Here is a 20,228-nt window from a genome sequence, read left to right on the forward strand (position 1 = left end):
AGTCCCAAGCTGTCTCTCCTAAACTTTTATTGAAATCATACAATAAGAAACATTTCTGCAAAAATATACCCCTCAATATCTGATAAAATACAGCAATAACAAATGCCATTTTGGTTTCCATAACATGCTGGCACATACATATTAAAACCTTTACAATGTCAGACACACACGGAGACTGGTGTCTATCTGGTGAAATCCGGGCACGACTGTTTCCTTTACGCTTCTTTTTGTTGTCTGTCATGGTGCGGATCTCCCTGGAGAGAAAACGCACATTAAAAAGGATGTTTTGATGGCCTTTTGCGTGCGAGGGTACAATGACATTACACCGTGACTCACCAGGACAGAGAGAGACCCAGATCGACCGGACTTGCCCCATTTGGACGTCTCGTTCTTCACCTGTCTTCTGGCTCTGATCACCTGCAGGGGTCGGGGGAGAACAGACTGCTCTCATATTCCGTGCCTGTGTTGATATTTCAATTCAAGAGCTCTGTGTGTGTGTATGTGTGTGCGCGAGACCAGTGCCTGCTGCACATTGATCCAAGCTCTTTGCCCCAGCTGTTTGTCTGCTCGGGGGGTTGCCATGGCGACTCACCTGTAGGGGGTTAGATTTCTTATCATTGCTAAGGAGGGAAAAGGAGCCCACGCGGGATTTACGCTTGCTCTTCTTCTTGTTTGCCGCTTGAGCCAAGTGTCGCCTGGACCTGTCAGCCTGGGGAAGGGTTGACAATTAGACGCGTGTTTCGATCACTCTTCGTATGCATGGGATTTACCTGGATGAGAGCGTTTGGAAAGCCTTTTACATGGACGGCCCCCGGGAGGCCGGGGTGACTTAGGTGGGCGTGGCCTCTGCGCTCCGAATGTCTCTTACGCCTGAGCAAAATCTGCAAAAACGACAGCCACATCAAGCACGGCCTGCACAGAATCCACCCGCACTTTCGTCTAAGTCCCGTTTCCTCTGTTTTATGAGCAGTCCGCCTGTTCAGGGAGTCAAATGGTCATGAAAATCATTCCCTGCATTTCTCATTGATCTGCACATAAACAAGGAAATGTTATTGATCCCCGCCTGTATTCCCCCTAACAAATGGGCTTTCAGCACAAGGGGCAACAGGTTTCCAATTTGGACTTTGTGGCAAATTTATGACACCAGCGCAGGTTCTTGACTTTGTCAATAATTCATTTTGTGAGCTCTATGCAAAAAAAGTGGAGGCATGGGGGTTGAAAGTTGGATAAATACTGAGCCCCATGGGTAAGCGTTTCACCTGAAAATGCTTTTGTCACACTTGCATGTTTCAGATCATCGAACAAATTCAAATGTTAGTCAATCACAACACAACTGAACACAAAACGCAGTTTTTAAATTAAACTTTTTATTATTAAGGAAGAAAAAACACCATGTGTCCCTGTGTGGAAAAGTGATTGCCCCTTAAACCTAATAAGTGGTTGGGCCACCCTTAGCAGCAACAACTGCAATCAAGCGTTGATAACTTGCAATGAGTCTCTTACAGCGCTGGGGAGGAATTTTGGCCCACTCATCTTTGCAGAATTGTTGTCATTCAGCCACATTGGAGGGTTTTCCAGCATGAAGATCCTTTTTAAGGCCACAGCATCTCAATAGGATTCAGGTCACGACTTGGACTAGGCCACTCCAAAGTCTTCATTTTGTTTTTCTTCAGCCATTCAGAGGTGGACTTGCTGGTGTGTTTTGGATCATCGTCCTGATGCAGAACCCACGTTGGTTTCAGCTTCAGCTTCAGGTCACCAACAGATGGCGGGACATTTGTTGGTAGACAGCAGAATTCATGGTTCCATTTATCACAGCAAGTCTTCCAGGTAATGAAGCAGCAAAACAGCCCAGACCATCACACTACCACCGCCATATTTTACTACTGGGATGTTTTTCTGAAATGCGTTGTTACTTTTATGCCAGATGTAACGGGACACACACCTTCTAAAAAGTTCAACTTTTGTCTCATCAGATCAGAGTATTTTCCCAAAGGTCTTGGGAATCAAGATGCTTTCTGCAAAATTGAGACGAGCCTTAATGTTCTTTTTGTTCAGCAGTGTTTTTGGTCTTGTCGCCATGCAGGCTGTTTTTGCCCAGTGTCTTTCTTATGGTGGAGTCATGAACACTGACCTTAACTGAGGCAAGTGAGGCCTGCAGTTCTTTGGATTATGTTGTGGGGTCTTTCGTGACGTCACTGCGCTCTTGGGGTCATTTTGGTTGGCCGGCCACTCCTGGGAAGGTCCACCACTGTTCCATGTTTTCGCCATTTGTGGATAATGGCTCTCACTGTGGTTGGCTGGAGTCCCAAAGTTTTGGAAATGGCTTTATAACTTTTCCCACACTGTTTGATTTCAGTTAATCTCAGTTATGTTTTAACAGGGGGAGCAAAGAAAGCATGTTTATGACCTACTAAATACAATTTTTAACATTGTTAGAGCCCTCTAGACATGAAATAACATCCCAATAGTCACCGTTACCCAATATAGTAGACATAATATGAGAAAATAAGACATTTAAGACATATGAATAAGACTCGTGCGTGCGTGTGTTGCTGTAAATGTGCTCCGGTGCTCGGGGAGCTGAGTAGGGGAGTGGACAGGAAGTGACGTCAAGGGTTGAGAGTTGAGTTTTAGCCCGGTATGGGTTACGGCCGCAACAGTAGCCCCTGTTAGGGATTATCGTTTCTGTTGGGGTTCAATGGCAGCGCCGCTACAGATATGCATGTTTTGACAAATTATCACCCTTAGAAAAGACATTTTCAATAACATACTGTGTGTGTGTGTGTGTGTGTGTGTGTGTGGATGTGGATGTGTAGATGACGCCTACAAATATTTACCTTGCGCTTGTCCGTGATGCAATCCACAGTGCTCGCTGTGATTGCCACTGACATATATTTTTCCGATTGTGTCTGTTTTTCTTCACGTTGCAGCATGCGGCTATTGGGCATTGACACGTAATTGGAACATGCATCATGTCATTCCGCTTCTAGTTTCTCGTTGCCAGGAAGCCAGATTGCTCATCTGGGCTCGACTATGTTTCCATGGTCACGCCAGTATAGCTTTATTGCAACATGTATCACTAATACAATCTTAATAGCGGCGAAAGAAGCCATGTACTGTAGGTGATTTGCACTTCACGGCGGATGACGAGATTAAAATCAGCAGGCGTTTCAGTTGTTTCGTCTCAGAATGTGTAATTGCCAGTTCCCATTGAGTATCTGAGCAAAGATGGCTGTGTGTTCATGGCATATACCTCTTCATCATTTGCAGGTAGTGACCTCTGCAGCCTCTCATCGCCAGTCTGAGGGTAGAAAGACAAATAATTGGCCGTTATAATATGATAACATTAGGCTACTTTTGCATTAATCAATGATGCAAGCAGGAAAAAAGCAGGAAATGGGAATTGCATTGTTTTGCAGTGGCATAGTCATTGGAAGCAGGATGTATTGCCACTCATTAGATGCCCATGCTAATGAGATCCAATACAAGGGCTGCTTTTACAAAGATAACACTCAGTTTTGCAGTGACTTCGGATAATATTAGAAATATTGTTGCAAAACGGATAGACCCAACGTAAACATGATGGCTTGCATGTTATGTTTTTGCCCGTGAGTTCAATAAAATGAGCTGAAATCCGTTTGCAGCAAGTATTACGAGTTACAGTGCCTTTAACCGGTGGTTCTTAACTGGTTTGGCTGCGGGACGCCCCTGACCATCCACCGATGACAAGCTGCGAGCCAACATGCAGACTTTTTTTCAGCTCAGACTTCTCAAATACCTCGTATTTAAAGAGGGCGCTAAATTTTGAACGCGAGAAGAATTCTGGTGGTGCGCTGGTGCGTCTCTTTATGGTGCGCTCTTCTCCAGCAGATATCTGCAGCTGTGTGTCTAAGTCGTCCAGAAACAGGGCACTTGCCTCGTGGCGGCGTAGCAAGCAAATAGCACGGACAGGAATGCAAGGTGCATTCACAGACATTCGGTATTTACATTTTAACTGAAAATTTGGAGACACTTTTGCATCACACTGGATGAGAAAGTGTCTCCAACCTTTAGACTGGTCCTGTATTTCACTAAATTTGATGCTTCCTAGGTGGAAGCCATTGAGCCAACGTCCACTCGAGCAGGGAAACATCTGCCTCGAACATTAGCGAGTTAAAGCGTGCACACACTGCAATTACCTTTCCAATAACAGAAAAGCACATACTGTATGTGGCATAAACTTCCTTAGATGGAAGAAAGTTCCTCCCCACCCTTCCGTGAAAATTCTTCTGTGTGTGTGGGTGTGTGTGTGGGGGGGGGGGAGACAAGTCCTCCTTTCAACTCCTGCAGCTGTACGATCCAAAGTCCAGATGAGGACAAAATGCCAGAAAAATGCGTAACAGCACATTTGAAATTAAACGGTCGACAGCCACATGAAACAACAACAGCGCAGACGGACTTCTTTTTTGTTTTTCTTCCATACTGGGTTTATTTTTGGCGTGCCGTAAAAGCTATTACAATGGGATGCTGTTTTTGTTAGGAAATCTGATTATATGTCTTTGCAGTTCAGGGTTATTCTGTCTGCTGCAATCTTTGACCGCTACTGTCGTCACAAACACACACACACACGCACACTCTTTTGTAAGGAGTCATAGCGAAAATGAACCAAAATAGTGGGACACATCATGGCATTTACAGAAAATACAGACTTAGTCCCCATTTTGGCCGCGAGGTCTTTGATGTCGGGCCTGTTTTTGGTGTTTGTTCTTCCAACAATACCTTTATGGACCTTACTGTGTGCACTAAACATATTTTCCTGGAGTAAATATACTTATTATACTATAATAAACTAGCAAAACAATGATTAAAACTGACTTTTGCTGTAAGTCAATACTACACAGTGTATCAGTATACTGTACAGTGTATAGCAGTTTCAATTTTACCATCGGTGTCCAAATTGTGGCCCGGAGGCTATTTGCGGACAGCAGCTTGTTTTTTATTGGCCCACGGCACATTCTAATCATTAAATTAGACCAAAAAAAAAAAAAAAACAACTGCATCAACGATGGGGGGGGGGGAAACAAGCAAAATGGTGTAATAGGTGTTAATAATAATACGCTTTGTCACCTATAACACAAAGCTCACAAAGTTTCGTCTTTTAGATTAATATAAAACACCTTTTTTAAAGCCTTTTTACAAAATAATATCAAAATGGGCCCCAGGATCCTTTTAACTTTTCAACATTTAATTTTTTTCTCATTACGTTCGGCTTTTCCCCCCACTTTTGCATTTTTAAATGCATGTGAGGGTGAATGGTTGTTTGTCTCTATGTGGCTGGCGACCACTCTAGTCCAGGGAGCGCCCCGCCTCTCGCCCAAAGTCAGCTGGGATAGGCTCCGGCGTACCCGCGACCCCTGTGAGGATAAGCGGCGCGGAAGATGGGCGGATGGATGGGTGTATTTTTATACATTTTTGACCACATTCTAGACTCCCTTGCTTTTGTGAATAAATAAAAAATAAAAACAGCGAAAAAGGGGTATTTTTAAAAACAAATTCTATATTCTTTTTGCAAAACTAATTACAGATTTGAGTTTCTATACCAAAAATGTATTTGTCACTGCTATCTCTCAGAAACACTGATTGACCTTTACCCCAAATATGACATATTTGATAGAATTCAGCAAACTATATTGAACGATATATGAAATGGATATCGTTGTTTACTAGTATTAATATACTGGTATTTCCAAGCATTTTATTGTGGTGTTATTTTCATGGAATATCGTGAGTGGTTTAGGTGTCCTAAGGGTGTAATGCAATAATAATAATAATAATAATAATAATAATAATAATAATAATATGATCTTAATAGTGAAAGTGGTGATCCCAGTGTGAAAATGAGGAAATGTTCCCCCAGTGTAGTGGCTTCAAGGGACGATGACGATGATGAGAGCTAACGCCAGCGGCCTCAACATCAGAAGAAAAAGAAGTCGTACCTGCTCGTCCGCCGTCTGTGTGTTGATGCACAAGTCGGCCCGACTTCCTCCTGAGCAGTCGAGCGCATGAGACAGCAGGCTCGCCTGCAGGCAGAGCAAACACAGCCACGCAGTAAAGCCCATGATCCAGTCCTGGAAGCAGAGTGTTCCCAGCACCCTGTCAGCTCCTCGCTTTATACTCTCGGCTCCTCTAATGAGGACCAGATGCGGGAGAAACGTGCGTCTGTGCCAGCTTCACGCAGACACGCAGCCCACCGCAAGCCTGGCGCTCCACGCCAGCCAGTGGCCTGCGGTCCTGCAGAAACATGTTCAACATCCCCCACAGGTATCACCCCGGTGGGCAGCAGCACCACATGACCACTGAAAAGATGCGTTTAATGAGTTTCCAATTGTGAAAAATCCCTGTTTACGTTCTTTCCCTCAGCATTGCACACTAGTGCACTTCAGGAAGCACATTTGGAAAATCACATAAACGGTTATAATGGTTACAGTGTGGCGCGCATTACCAGACATTCACATTGAGGAAACACTTAACACACCTTTTGTGGGCACTTTTGGTCATAGTCTCTTCAGAAAGAATGCATCTCCTGGACGGGGGCATGTAGTGCATGAATAGGCCGCCTGTCTAAAGGTGTCTGACAAGATGGAAGGAGTGACTGAGGGAGGAAGAGCGAGAGAGGACGCTAATGTCTTCAAGCCTGGAGCACTTACTCACTGAGGAATCGGAAACATGTGCTGCCGAGAAAAGGGAAAATGACTAAATATGTTTAATTTCCTCTCCAAGTTAAGCCCGTTTTGCACTTGACATATCGGTGAAAGATGTGCTTGTGGCTAAACTCGGCTTCCTCGCAGGAGCTCCGGCGTGATTGATACGAGATATGTTCTGCAGGGTGTGTTGTCGCAAACGTCTCCCAAGCGAGACCGCAACGGCAGGGCTAATGGATGGGAGGGATGTTCAAGACGAGTGAAAAATGACTCGTCGTCCATGGCGGGTCGGGCCTGAATGGACTGGAGTGGGCACACGGTGAGCTGTTTTATCATTTCCGCTTGTTTTCGTCTGATATGGTCACATCAGAGAGATTCCACAGTCAAATATCTCATTAAAGCACCTCGATGAGGATGAAATGATGAAGAAGCCTCCCCCCCCGAAACACCCTCCTCCACCCCTTTACTGTGTCATTCATCAATGCGCTACTGTCATTGTGGCTGCGGATGATGCTCTGCGGCTAGCTCGGCCCGTGCGTAACAAAGATGCATGCAAGATGTGTTTGTGAGCCGCTTGGCAAACAACATATGGGTCATAAGAGACATGACTCATGCCGTAATGGATGTTTTCAATTAGCTGAAACATGCTCTTCATCGCTACTAATTACACACAGACAATAGTGTCACTTTAGGGACATCTGCAGATGTTTAATTCCAGGTCATTTGGGATGCAGATGACTCAGAGGTGAATGGAACTTGAGCTATGTTTTCTTCTGCTCCGGATTTGTCATAGCGCTCTACAAACTATATATTTATGTTTTGGTCTCCTTGAAATGCAGTATTTCAAAGTGTCTCTTTCAAAGTGCTCTACTTCCCGTTTGCTGATAATAATATCCCCTTTTATTAGCAATCGGAGTACCTCAGTCACATGACTTGTAAGCGAGTACTACTAGTACTACTAATGTAAAGTGGTTTAGAGTATCTAGGTCACATGACCTGAAAGCTATAGAAAATTTATATAATAAAAATCTTTATAAAATCCAATAAAAGCTCAAATGAATCTTTTTTTTTAACAAACTCTGTTCAACAGAATAGTAATTTATTGACGGTCCCCAAGTATAAACTACTACCGTTCAGAGCGGCACTTCTTGTACGAGCTCCCCGTACCATGACCGAGTAGTCTGCCACTGTAGCCACAGAGGCGAATATTCCCATTAAAAAGGTAATTTTTAGAGGTTTTATAGTGTGATTCACTTCACATTGCTTAACTTGGCTGCAAAAGCGACAAGTACATTCATTCTCGCTGATTGTTTATGATATGATTATATTCAGTAATGCATTCATTGTGAGACGGCAGTGAGGTTTTGTCTTCGTCACTTGCGAGGTTTCCAGGCAACCAGGAAGTCTGTGTATTTAGCCATTAACTTATCACGCACACGCTCTGTAAAACAGCCATTAGTCACTGCGTGGAGCAGCTTTTTCACGCCGCATTGTCCAGTTGAGGCCGTGAAGGTAACGATCACATCTGGATAACGCGTCGAGTAAATGTAGATGATGTAAACGATGATGCAAGTCCCAACACCTTTCTTTTTTTCCTATGTGGCTTCTGTGCACACATTTGCCGAAGGCGTGAAAGAAGTGGGGGGGCGCTTCTGTATGCATCCTTGTGGAAACAAGATGACAGTCGGTGGCTTTTATATGCGTGTACCCATGCATGCGGGGCCTTTATCCTATAGGGTTCAATGCTACTGCCAGGAAAGAACATTCATTCTGCGGCTAATCAATGAGATTACGAGTGAGTGTGACAGATCCACGGATCAGCGGTTTAAAATAATATTGGCGAGCCAATCATATACCGTGAAAACGAGCAGGAAATGGGTCGCGAGCGGTGCGGTTATGCCTTGAAATAGCAAACCCAAACGCGGCAGTCTTTACGTTTTGTAATCCACTCTGGAATGAGGTTTTTCTGTAGCATTTTGACAAGATCCATTTCATAACCTGGATACGGGGTTATGGAGTACAAACCTAGCGTTCACACGCATACCTTACCGGATATTATCATTAACCGGGCAGTGATGCAAGCAGGACAGTTCTAATTAAACCCAATTTGTCTTCCTGACGGCGCACGAGTGGTGACGTCACGACGCGTAGCACAGGTCACGGCCTCGCTCTCTCATCCTCTATCCCATCTGTAGTCTCTCAGCCGCGGTTGCCATGGCAGCAGAGGGTTGTATTCAAACAACGCCACCGAGGGCCGAAGCCTCTGGCGAGAGGAGAAAGATGTATCTGGATGAGAGGGGGCGTGGACATGAGACAAGGATTAGTCCACATTCGTCTTGTTATTGCTTAATTGTCTTGCAGGCTGCTGGAAGGGTCTGATGAGATATGTCAGGGGTGTCCAGACGTCCTGAAAAATGAAAGGATGCAAGGGCCACTTTGATGTTTTGTGAAGCAACACGTAGACTTGCTAAAATGTTGCACACATTTCAAGAAAACGCTGCATCTCGGGTACGTGATATCTGTGAAAAAGCCCATTAGTACAAACTTCAGTCTTTTCCCCATTTTTGTTGTTGTTGTTTCTTTATTATGACTTGATTCCCATAATGTTATTATTTTTACCCCAACCCAATCTTCCGGAAATTGCAACTTTATTTTGTTTTGTTTTGTTTCTCATAATAATATGACTTTTACAAAATAATCTATTTTTTCATTAATATTTCAACACTATACTACTAAAATGACATTATCCTTCCTCATAATATTACCAGTTTATTCTCATAAACTTGAGATTTTTTAAAATTTGACTTTGTTCTTGTAAAATTAAAGCTGTTTTTTTCCCATTTTTGGTGGGTTAAAAAAAAAAATTCCAACAATTTCAACGTTCTTCTTGTAAATTTTCTTTTCGGAATTCTGACTTTATTCCCACAATATTTGGACTTCATTCCCATAATATTGTAACTTTTACCCCAACCTAATACTCCAGAAATTACTTTTTTTTGTTTGTCTCTCATAATAACAAACAACTTTTACAAAATATTGTTTTTCTTTAATGTTTCAATCCTATACGACTAAAATGACACTTTTTTCCTCATATTACCAGTTCATTCTTTTAAAATTGCAACTTTTTTCAATTTGAATATTTTGACTTTATTTTTGTAAAATGACAACAGTTTTTCAATTTTTTTCCATGCTGCTTTTTTTTTTAAATTTTCCACCAGTTTCAATCATCTTCTTCCTTTAAATTATCTTCTCACAATATTTTGACTTTATTCCCAAAATATAACTTTTTTTCGCAACTCAATTTTCCAAAAATTACAGCTTTAATTGTTGTTTTGTTTGTTTCTCATAATATTACAACTTAAAAAAAAATTCTCATTATATTACACTTTTTTCCCTTAATATTTTGACTTTATTGCTGTTTTTTTTTAAGTGTTGCTGTTTATTTTTATTTTTATTTTTTTATTTTTATTTTTATTTTTATTTTTATTTTTATTTTTATTTTTATTTTTATTTTTATTTTTATTTTTATTTGCTTTAGAAGGTGCTGAGGGCCTATAAAAAAAATAGCTGCGGGCCGCAAATGGCCGCCGGGCCGCACTTTGGACACCCCTGACATGTGTGATGCGTGTGAGTCAAACACACACCAAGCCACCAAACACAACTCGTAAACCGTTACCTGCTTACTCACACAAACGAAATACACGCAGTAGCGGAGGAGTTAGCGTGACTAATGCTAACCGGATGGAGAGTGACCAAACAATATGTTGCGGGTTTTCCTTAATGGAAGCAAAAAGAATTAGTAGGAGGCGAGGGAATTCCTGCTCTGCGGGAGCTTTGCACTGCTCAAACATGACACGGCCAACAGGAATTAGCTTGTTAGGTTGGACAAACATGCTTTATTCCGCACAAGCTGCGTAAATGTGTTGCAATGCACCATTTTCCCCATCGGAAGTCATGGAAATGGAATTCATCCATTCCGGGGTCAAACTGTGGCCATCATAAATTGTTTATTAGCTGTCGAGGCAATGTTAACATTGTAAAAGTGTAAAAAAGAAAAAGGTTAATCACTGGCATAGTAATAAGAGCAAAACACTCTTCATCATTAATGACGAATGAGGAAGGTTGAATAAAAGTCATGGACGCATCCGTTTTTTTTCAGTAACTGTCGGAGGAGCACAGCGCTGAGCCACAAGTGTTATTACAGCTAATATCAGTGCGTTTGCTGTCTAATAGCTTTTGACACACACTCACATAGCACAATCAGAGTTGCGCAATGCTTCCATGTGACTCATGGAAAAATACACACAACAGGTGCATTGTTCTCTCTCTCTCTAATTCTCTCACACAAGCTTAACTTTCACTTCTCGCGGGGCGCGGTGCCTGCTATATAGACTTCCTTGTCGATGATAGAGTGCAGATCAAATTAATTGTTGTTAGTTTTTACTGTAGCCTGAAAACCTTTTGTATTGTGTGATCATTGACTTGTTCTCCGATGGCAACGCGGTCCAAAGAACCAGGATGAGCCGCGGGCCTCAAATGGCCCCTTGGCCACAGTTTGGACACTGCTGCCTTAGGGCATTTGCATTTGTCCACTTGAGATTTTATCATTTACAGAAAGAGAACAAAAGACAAAAATGCTAATATCCATTTGTTAATTTATTGGCTATAATAAAAGGCCCCTTCCAAAAAGGTGCAGCTTAACTGTACTGGTGCAAATGGTGGTCACATCAGATACTGAATGGTTTTCGGTGCTTAAAATGCACATTTTGGTGTGGCCTTTTATTGTGGCCAGTGTCTAATATGCCACACCTGTGAGGTGGATGAATTAGGAATGCTGGCTAACACACATTCATCTGTGTGTGTGTGTAATCCGCTGATAAGTGGTGCAATTGTGACTGCTGTTGTTTTATTTCCTCGCTGCCATGAGGCCTCAAAGCAGGGATGTGTGGTCTGCAGGGGGGGTCAGTGAAGGACAGGAGGAGAAAAATGCTGCACTTCCTAACCGTATCCTATTGAGACTTAAAATGGACTTTGAAGGAGGAAAGAGTGCTTGGCGTTCACCTCGGGCGCTCAAAGGAAATGGTTCAGCCTTGAAAGCGCTCCCCTCCGTCAACAGCCTGCCACCACAACTGTGACAAGCTGGCATGTGCATGTGCATCGAGACGGCGCACGAGGCACTGCGTCACGTCTCAGGTGAAGGAGCGTTCCTTAGCTTAACACAGTTGCTGAATCATGACCTGTGTGCACATGCTACACCCACAGGATCAACCTGTTATCGCGATATAAAAGAATCAAAATGTCAAAAGTAGGATTTTTGCAAACAGTGGAGACCCCAAAGCCGTTGTTCCAAAAGTCGTACAATTTTTGTGTACAATGTAATTTATTACTGGGGTGTCCGAAGTGCGGCCCGGAGGCACATTCTGAAAATATAATTTAACAAGACAACTAAAAAAAACAAAACAAAACAAAACAAAAACAGCAAAAATGAAAAAATGTGAAATCAAATCAGAAAATGAAAATATTAAAAAGAAAAACCTTGTCATCTAACGAGAAAAATAACATCATTTTAGTAGCATAAAGTTGATTTTATTCATTTTTTTTAAAGTTGGTAATGTTATGAGAAACAAAACAACAAATAAAAAATTAGGTTGCGGAAAAAGTCTTAATGAAATGAGAGTAAAGTCAAAATATTACGAGAATGAAGTCAAAATTAGGAGAAGAAAATGTACAAGAAGAAAGTATAAATTAAAAAAAGAAATAAAATAAAATAAAAAATAAAAAAATAAAATAAAAAGAAAAAAAAAACAGAAATGGGAAAAACAGTTTGCGAGAACAAAGTCAAACTATTGAGAGAAAAAAGTTGTAATCTAACAACAAAAACCCCTTATTTTATGAGAAGAACGTCATAATAAAAACCGTCGTAATAAAAATCAAGTCACGTTAGTAGCAGAAAGATGAAAAATTAAAAAATAATAAAAAAAAATTGTTAAAAGTTGTAACAGGGGAAACAAAACAACAAATAAAGTTGTAATTTTTGGAAAATGACGTTGCGGAAAAAATTATAATATTACGGGAATAGAGTCATAATTACGACAAAATGTACAACAAGAACATTGAAAGAGTTGGGGCGGGGGCGGCGGGGGGGCATAAATGGAACAGCTGGAATTGTATAAGAATAAAGTAAAAAATGTAAGAGAAAAACGTCATCTTCTAACAAGAAAATATGGTTGGGAAAATGTTTGAGTACTATGGGAATAAAGTCCTAATAATATTACGAACTTTACCGAGGTTGTTTAAGAAGAAAGTTGAAGTATTGGGAATAAAAAAAACAGCAAATACCGAAGTTCCAGTCTTCCCTCGTTTATCGCAGGGGGATAGGTTCCCAAAATAGCCCGCAATTAGTGACATCCACGAAGTAGCCAACTATATTTTCGCACAATCTACCAGTGGTCTAATATCGGCTTCCGCCACGAGGTCGTGCCTATCCGGTTGCCGTATCACGTTGGTAACTCTGGGCCACACTCCAACACGCTGGTTGCAGCTCCACTCTCGCCACACGCAAGAAGAAGAAAACGCAACACCACCATGCACCACCTACAGGCAAGGCTAGCTTATTTATAGAGCACAATTCATACATGAGGCCAGAAAAGAAGTAAAATCACTTCATAAAATCATTCCATAAAATTCCATAAATCATTCCATAAATCATCAAATACAGCCGCGTAACTTCTGCCTTCATTCGGCAAGTACGGTCGCGCGCAGCTAGCGATGATACAACACGAAACAGGCAGGCCTGCACGAAGGAGATTGATTGATTGATTGATTGACAATAGTCTACAGCCAATCGGAAAGCAGAACACAATGGGCGGGTTCTCCCGTAGCCAATCAGGACTGTTGTGGTTCTATATTTACTGAGCTGTACTGGACACGTCTTCAACTCTCATTAGCATACAACACATTTGACTTAAACGCTGCAGTTGATCCCCGCTATGGAAAAACACCTCGGAAGTCAAACGCTGTTGCAGAATTGATTGTCTTGGCTTTGGAGGTTCCGCTCTACAGTGTATAAATAGATGTGCAATCAATAAATCATGACTTGCTTTTTACCCCCTGTGATAAACTTGACTCCCCCCCCCGGCACCTAAGTGTGTAAGTGAGGGCTCATACTGTAAGTGACTCAGCAGCAGCGCATGAGGTGCTTAATAAGATTTACAACACAATATATTTGTGAGCAAAAGTTGCCGTAAGGTCGCAGAAATGTGCTTGTGACCGGGGGATTAATGACGGGGGGGGGGCTCACTGGGATACTGGCTTGGCTGTGTTCCGACGTCAGTACTCGAATATGACAAAAAACCATGATCCTGCACATACCCACCATGCTAAAATCCATCCCGTCACTGTTCGTTCCCGTGGCAGCGCAGATATTTTTGTTTAAAGATCGCATATTATAGTGTTTTTCAACACTTCTAAGTCTCAGAGGACCCTACAAGAGCGTATTGGAATCTGGCCTTGCTGCTGGAATTTAGGCAGTTTAATGCTTTTAGTGAGCCTTTCATGCTAATGCTAATGTACTATAACCCTAAGTGCAACAAGGAACTCTCCAAATGCTACCGTCTGAGTCTACCTTATGTCTTACTTATGTCTTATTTTCTCTTATGTCTACTACATTGGGTAATACAAGTTTAAAGGTGACCATAGGGGTGTTATTTCACGTCTAGAGGGCTCTAATAATGTCAAAACTCAACTCTGAACCCCCGATGTCACTTCCTGTCCGCCCCCCCCACCAGCAACACACACATGCACAAGTCTTATTTGTCTTATTATGTCTACTATATTGGGTGGTACGGGTGTAACGGTGACTATAGGGGTGTTATTTCATGCCATGGTGTTATTTCAAAACCGTTTTTAGAAAGTCGTAAACAGGTTTTCTATGCTCTAACTACAAAAATATTCAATTTATACACGAGGAATCCTACTTTGCAGAAACCCACTTATCACGGTAAGCAAGGGACGACTGTATTTTTATGTATTTTCTTTTAAAATAGGCCGTTTTTTTTGTAGAAAACGCATCTCTTCACAATAATTAGCAATAATTGATAAATATTTAAATAAATAGATATTTAGATACATGATCATACAGGTAAAGCTGTACAGCACACGGGTACCACTGAAAAACACACAATTCTCTCGTCAAGCGTTGAGATTTCGCACATTGTTCGGCGGTCCTTGAATGCACCATAGTTCCAAAAGTGAAACTTCCCATCCAAAATCGTGCTGAATTGACTTTCTTATTACACAGCATGACCAACAATATTGTTTGGCTTTTGTAACAAACCTCCGCGGGACAGGTCCCTAATCCAATAAAAGAGCTTAAAAGAGATTAAAGATAAAATGAGAAAAAATGAGCGCACAAAATACTTTTAGGGTAGGACTAATCATTTGACATGGCTCTCGATCAATTTGTGGTGTGGTTTAGAATATACGACTTCTTTTTTTAACAAACTCTCTTCAACCCAACAGTAATTTATTGACGGTTCCTAGTATAAACAACCAGCGGTTAGAGCAGCACTTCCCGTGCGAGCTCCCCGCACAATGACACAGCAGTCCGGGCACCGTGACGGGGAACTACCGCTGTAGCCACGGAGCCCAACATCCAACAGCCAACGCCAAACTAACTTCGGCAAAGTACATCTTCTTCTTGCGGGGGGTGGGAGTCGAGCTGCAACCAGCTTTGAGGCGCATTACTGCACCCACCGTGTTGGAGTGTGGCCCAGAGTTACCAACGTGATACGCCAACCGAAGAGGCCTGACTTCCACACCGTGACAGCGATACAATCTGCTCAGTATCGTGTATGTAGGTTGCACACTGATTGATTGATTGATTGATTGATTGACTGGCACAGGATAAATTGGAATGTTTTCATGTCTCTGCCCGTGGTTGGCTTTGTGAATGGAGCAGCCGCCGCCTCCTCCTCCTCTTCTCCTTCCTCCTCATCCTTCTCAAGCTGTGCCAACATCCATCACATCATCTCCTGTCTTGACCGGGTGCATGTGATTGTGGCACACAACCTCTCACAAGGCGGGTAAACAGGTTAGGTGCCAGCCCCCATCCCTCACCTCCCTCCCTCCTCTGCGTAATACAAACCTCATGATCACCCATTCAGCTCGGCGCGCTGTGTCTTCGGGGGCGGGGGGAATAAGAGGAGGCAAGGGTTGGGTGATACTGCTCATTTTGGTATCGATCCGATACCAAGCATTATACAGTACAGATTCAAAAAAGCGAAACGTCTTCACATTGTCATGATTGTGTGAATGCAAGCATGTGTTAACATTGGCAAAAAGCTAGCACTATCATGCTTGGTTTATTATACTTATGTTAGCATTGCTGACATGGTAGCATTAGCATAGTAGCATCTTAGCTGTTTTCACGAGTAGAAACCTACATAAACACTCTGTGCCAACCATGTCAGGTGTTAGCATGTTAGCGCCAGCACGCAAATATTAGCATGGTAATATTTTCTGACATTTTCGTAAGTATTAACACACGTTGACACTTAGCTCTACCATGTTGGATGTTGCATGCTAACGTTAGCATGTTAGCATCGTTAGGCTGCTGCTAATGTTCATATGGTAGCATTTTTGTTGTTTTCATGAGTAGAAACCTATATAAACACCCAGTCCTAACCATGACAGGTGTTAGCACATTAGCGCTATCATGCTAATATTAGCATAGTAATATTTTTGACATTTTTATACGCATTAACACACAGAGACACTTAGCTGTACCGTGTTGGGTGTTGCATGTTAATGTTAGCATTGTTAGCATTCTAATGTTAGCATGGTAGCCTTTTAGCCCTCCTCATAAGTGGAGACTTATCTAAACACATAGTGCTATCATGCTAGGTATCACTCATACAGTGGTTTTAAATTTCAGCACGTTTTCGTGCCATTTCAGCGTGGCTTCACCTCTTCTGCTTCGATGCTTGTGCCTTTTTAACAATTTTGAGCTTACGGGTCATTTTAAAAAGTTACCTTTGATTCACAGTTAATTAGTTTGATGTGATAATTAACTGAGATTCACTTGCAAATATAACAATAGCAACAATGTAATGGACAACACAATTGAAATATATCAATCTCATCACGCTCGTATCAATGCGATACCACTACGACCCAGGCATCGACACGATCGGTGTATGTATCGATCCGCCCACCCCCTACCTAGAGAGGGAGGAAGAGCAAAAGTATTGGAGGAGAAGAGAGAGGTGGGGGGGCAGGCAGGTGTTGTGGAAGTTTACACTTGCCAGGAAGCCCGCAGCTTCTTTCGGAGCCGGGGACAGTGTGGCTGGACGGTCCGCCGGTACCGGCTGATCCCGCGTAAGTGATCCACCGCAAGTCGCTGCATTATGGACTCATATATGTGTGTATATGTGCGCGTGTGTGTGATCGCCTCTTAGCATGACTGCAACACGAGCCCGGGCTGTGATTGTCCCTGCATCACTGCATGCTTTCATGTCACATCAGTGCTGGTGATTGTCGAGCTCTTCCTTACCTTCGAGCACCCTGCCGTTACCGTTTGTCAAGGTGCTGAAATCACGCCGACGTGGCAGCGTGTCGCCAATGCACGGACGCTTATTTGTAAAAAGTAGGATTAAAAATGCGGGATTTTGCAAGGAAAGGTGTCATCGTGCGTGCATGGCGTGGAGATACTCCATACCTCCTGTATACGTTGCAGAGAGGAAGGCACAGCCTGCTTTAAGCGACTGTTTTTTAAAATTATTTTTTATTTTTAAATTGCTTTAATGAGATGCAGATTTTGAAAGAAAGCCATGTTTGGTCCCAGAGGTCAGAGTTGCAGGAAGAATAATAAAAATCCTCAGGAATGCAAGCTGCAAATCCACTGCACGGTTTGTGGAGGTTTAGGTGAACGAGGCTGGGAGCAGCTGAGATGTTACCTGTTGACAACACTCTGCCATCCTTGCACGAATCACTCTCGGCATCCGTCGCTATCTTGCATTATGACTCATTGAACGTGCGCACGTCAAACTGCATTTTGCATGTGTGACTGTTTCTTTTTGTCTAATTGCCTAATTGGTCGAGCAGGCAGAGTTGAGCAGGTGCAACCGACGAGGAGGGGTTCTTCATGCGCTCTTCACAGCGTTAGTGTTCTTCCATTTTGCCCTCAGGGGGTTAAAAAGACAAGAAAAACCTTGTCATTCATTGCAAGAAGTGCAACTTAGCAACCATAACATTTGGCACACAAATGGTACAAGGACGGGGTGCGTTCACAAATGGACACGCGTTGCCCGTCGCATTTCGCAGCTTCACTGCTTTTACAAACTTATATTAATGAATCATGCTGTTTCGTGGGTGAGTATGGCCCATTGTTAGTCAAAAAATATGCATATGTAAGCAAATTTGATGTGTTTTCTGTCTAAATGAAGCATTTTCAAGCAAAACAGTCTCAATGAATAAAAATGCAACTATAAGGCATTCAGAAAGCGCATTCAAAGACATTGTGTCATGTTTGGTGAGACACACAAGCACCAGACTGGATTACCACAGGAACAACAGGCTTTTATCGCAAGCCTGTTGCGATAAAAGACACAGGCCGGGACCCACGGCAAGCTCAAACTCAACACTGAAACCCCGACGTCACTTCCTGTCCGCTCCCCCGCTCAGCTCTGCGAGCAGTGGAACACATTTACACACCCAACAGTGTTATTCATGTCTTAAATGTCCACTATATTGGGTAACATGAGTGTGAAGTGACTATAGGGGTGTTATTTCATGTCCGGAGGGCTCTAAACACGTATTTATAAAGTGGTAAACAGGTTTTCTATGCTCTACCTACAAAATATTTGATATAAGGAATCCTACTCTGCTGAAATTCACTTAACACAGTCGGGCCTGGAAACGATGAACCGTGATAAGCCATTGATTACTGTACTGCTAATTCTAGTCACTTTTCAGCTGTGTGACAACGTCACTGAGATCACCAAAATATTAGAAACTCCTTTCACTTCGACACCACCGCCAACATCAACAACAACCATATTATTAGACAGAAACCAAAGGTAAGACGCACTTTTATGCTTTACATCTCTTGTGTTGGGTTTCGGTCAACTGTGCATATGCACCCCGACGAAGTGAAAATGTCCAAACAGTGTCAATATTTAGCCTTAAACCCTACTTTTGTGAGGTACTTTACCTAATGTGTGTGCAAAAGTGAACAGGCTCTTTTATTGAGCCACGCCACCCCTGTGGAGGAAAGCAACAGACGTGTGTGAAAGCATGATGTCCTTGTTGGAATTAATAAGAATAATAATGGACCTTTTTTTTTTGTTTTTTCATCAGCAAACCTTTGGACTTGTCATGGTGGGCAATTGAAGCGTTTGTCGTAATAACACAGAGGGTGGCTGCGTTCTTAAGTGTCGCCGTGAGCTCTGACAATGTTCCACCGGGCCACAGCGCGCTGTATAACAGGATGTTGGAAGCAAAGACGCCGCAGCTCATAAATCGCTCGTCCTGGAAACAAAGCCAAGAGTGTCTCGGATGATGGTGTGTTGTCGTTGTGAGGAGAAGAAGCCATGTACCAATAGGAGCCTTATGAATTCGATATCATTTGAATGTATTCTTGGGGAAGTTGGATTCGGGTTCGAATGTCGGCAATGCGAGGTGATGAGAACATTTGCGGTTTGTCACTTGACCTCAACGAACTTGTCCGTCTTATATGGACGACCAGTCAATCTTTACCAACCTCAGCAAAAAGTCAAAACTCAGTTTTTGGCTGTCATTTTATCTCAAATTTGGTTCGGTTTTTGTACAAAGTGTCGGTAGGGTCCCAAAGTGGGGTACGCATACCCCTGGGGGTACGTCAAATGTCGTAGGGAAAGGAGACAGAATGTGAAGTTTGACTCATTTTTCTTCGTTTGCCATGTTGTTGCAGACCACAGCAAAAGAGAGTCAAGGTCAATGTTCACCACTAGCATAATATGCTGTAAAACAGTGAATTTCACAGGTCATGGTGCATGTGTGACATCCATCAAGGGAATAATTAAGGCGTGCTTGCTCTACTCGTGGTTTATGTTTTTTAAGTGTGCAGGGGTCGAGGCACCACAGATTGATACAGGAGGTCCTCTTTTTACTGATACCTAAAGCCTAGGTCACACCCGCATGCACAGTTTCTTTGGCGTTCCCCGAATCGCTGGTGGAGAACGTAGTTGTGGTGACCATGAAGGAGTGCGACACACACAGGAGTGCGCATGCGCGACGTATGGAAAAAAATCAACATTTTACCCAAACCTGACACGAGCGAAATGTACGAAACTCGCACGTTGGCCGTACGGACGACGCACGAGGACATCCAAAGTCCGTAGGTTTGTCTTGCAACGGGAAAATACGTAAGCGCCGGTAGTTTGTTTGACATGACAAACAACCTCTGCGGCTGGAAAATCAGCACGTCACACGCACGCCCTCCGTAGGAACCCGTACGACCGGTGGTGACGTAGGCTTAACACCAAGTCAGTAAAAATACTAAACACG

General features: G+C 42.7%; 2 protein-coding genes across 3 annotated transcripts in view; one reads left to right on the forward strand and one right to left on the reverse strand.

Annotated features, from left to right (window-relative positions):
• Positions 1–17: 17 nt before the first annotated feature.
• si:dkey-12l12.1 (uncharacterized) lies at positions 18–6,160 on the reverse strand. The gene is made up of 6 exons (XM_054765857.1): positions 5,979–6,160; positions 3,257–3,304; positions 771–881; positions 593–709; positions 337–417; positions 18–254 (listed from the first exon to the last, which is right to left on the reverse strand). Exons 1-6 carry the CDS (start codon positions 6,099–6,101, stop codon positions 216–218), a joined length of 519 nt encoding a protein of 172 aa, XP_054621832.1. The 5' UTR covers positions 6,102–6,160; the 3' UTR covers positions 18–215.
• Positions 6,161–16,940: 10,780 nt separating this feature from the next.
• The window catches only part of myripb (myosin VIIA and Rab interacting protein b), a 106,015-nt gene continuing 102,727 nt past the window's right edge, over positions 16,941–20,228 (forward strand). For both annotated transcript variants that reach the window (XM_054765238.1, XM_054765240.1), the window contains exon 1: positions 16,941–17,060. The gene's annotated coding sequence lies outside the window, so the exon portion shown is untranslated. The remainder of the gene's footprint in view (positions 17,061–20,228) is intronic.

This window comes from Dunckerocampus dactyliophorus, chromosome 21 (assembly GCF_027744805.1).
Source record: "Dunckerocampus dactyliophorus isolate RoL2022-P2 chromosome 21, RoL_Ddac_1.1, whole genome shotgun sequence".
Classification (NCBI taxonomy): domain Eukaryota; kingdom Metazoa; phylum Chordata; class Actinopteri; order Syngnathiformes; family Syngnathidae; genus Dunckerocampus; species Dunckerocampus dactyliophorus.